The sequence below is a fragment of the Austrofundulus limnaeus genome, unplaced genomic scaffold, assembly GCF_001266775.1.
Source record: "Austrofundulus limnaeus strain Quisiro unplaced genomic scaffold, Austrofundulus_limnaeus-1.0 Scaffold1098, whole genome shotgun sequence".
Lineage (NCBI taxonomy): Eukaryota > Metazoa > Chordata > Actinopteri > Cyprinodontiformes > Rivulidae > Austrofundulus > Austrofundulus limnaeus.
Genome location: NW_013953500.1, coordinates 37,100 through 38,591, shown reverse-complemented (window position 1 = coordinate 38,591; position 1,492 = coordinate 37,100). Strand labels below are relative to the sequence as shown.

Below are 1,492 nucleotides of genomic sequence, written 5' to 3'. Positions count from 1 at the left end.
GTACAAAATAAAAAAAAAATCGAATTTAATATGTGTTGAAGATAATGTTGCCACAACTCGTGTCCAGCAGGTGGCGGTATAAACCTCAGCGTTCTTTACGATCCTCCATAATAGAACAGAAGAAGAAGAAGGAGATTTCATTGCAGCGAAACAAGTTGAAGAAACGTATGAAAAGTAGACGTCAGGTTTTAATATCCTACTAAACAAGGTAAATTTAACTTTAACTACCTGAAAAGGTCCTAAAATTGTGAAAGTTGTTTCCTGGTGTTGAGACGAAGAAGCAGCTAAAATGTTCCGTAGATAAATCAACAACAACTTACCGCCATGTGACATTATTTTCTTTAAAGAACAGAGACTGGATGTAGTTTTAGCTGTGTTCATGAAAGCTCGTTATGTTTGTTGAAAGCTAAGAGCATTCCTCTGCTGCCCGCCAGCATCATCGTTGTGTGGACCACTCTGGTCCTTGTGCAAGAGCTCAGTTCACCAGTAGTTTCCTGCACAAACTCTGCTTTACTTCTTCTGTGTTCAGCTATCAGACAATGAGCTGTTCTCTGTGTAGTTCTTCAGGTCTCTGACTGCTCTGTATGTTCACAGAGTCTCAGAGATCCTGTACCTGATGTGAAACTACAGCCTGCAGGATGAACAAACTGTCTTTGGGAGAAAAGTCCTCTTCAAAGAGAGTAAGGCACAGATGACACACAGTTTCCCTCAACAGGATCTAGGGATGTGGATACATTTTTAATCCTACACCAATATTAAATATGACAACAGACTCCAAAAGAACATTACAAACCATACAAAATAACACCAACATCCTGTGATTATCTGAAGTATGAGGGAAGTTATTGATGTTTCAGGTGAAATCAGCTCATGTCACCATCTGGTACAGACAATAATTCTATTCTATTCTATTCTATTCTATTCTATTCTATTCTATTCTATTCTCTTCTCTTCTCTTCTCTTCTCTTCTCTTCTCTTGCTGCAGTTCACAGCAGAACCAATGGGGCCTTTTTGACCATTTCGTCTTCTTGTTTTCTATTTTTGCTCATAACTTCCTCAGTGTTCAAGATATCACCATGAAATTTTAGGAAAAGATCCACATTCTGGTTTTTGTAGGAAGCATCTTGTATCCTAAAAACTAATAAAATTTAATAATAGCCAATGTAAAAGTAGCAGAAAATGTATAAAATAATATTACAAGGCAAACTGCAGCATCAAAGCAACTTAATGTGTCTTAGAAAGTAAGGAAATTAAAACAATTTAAAAACCATGTGGACGTGTGTTTTGTAAACAAAGCTCCTCAACCAATGACAGCGTGTTAAATGTGTCAGGTGACAAAGACGAGCGTCAAACAGTGTTGTATAAAGTACCTCAAAGTGATACTTGAGTAAAAGTACAAGTATCATCATAAAAATACTTTGGTAAAAGTCAAAATCTTCTCTAAAAATATTACTTTAGTAAAAGTCTTAAAAGTATCTGATATTTTTTGTAC

At 36.2% G+C, this 1,492-nt stretch overlaps 1 protein-coding gene across 1 annotated transcript in view; it reads left to right on the top strand.

The window, feature by feature from the left end:
* Positions 1–113: 113 nt before the first annotated feature.
* Positions 114–1,492, top strand: part of rad17 (RAD17 checkpoint clamp loader component) — a gene marked incomplete in the record, with an annotated part of 37,930 nt that continues 36,551 nt past the window's right edge. The window contains 2 exon segments of the mRNA XM_014030657.1: positions 114–208; positions 595–680. Of these exon segments, the coding sequence (XP_013886111.1) occupies positions 639–680 (42 nt within the window).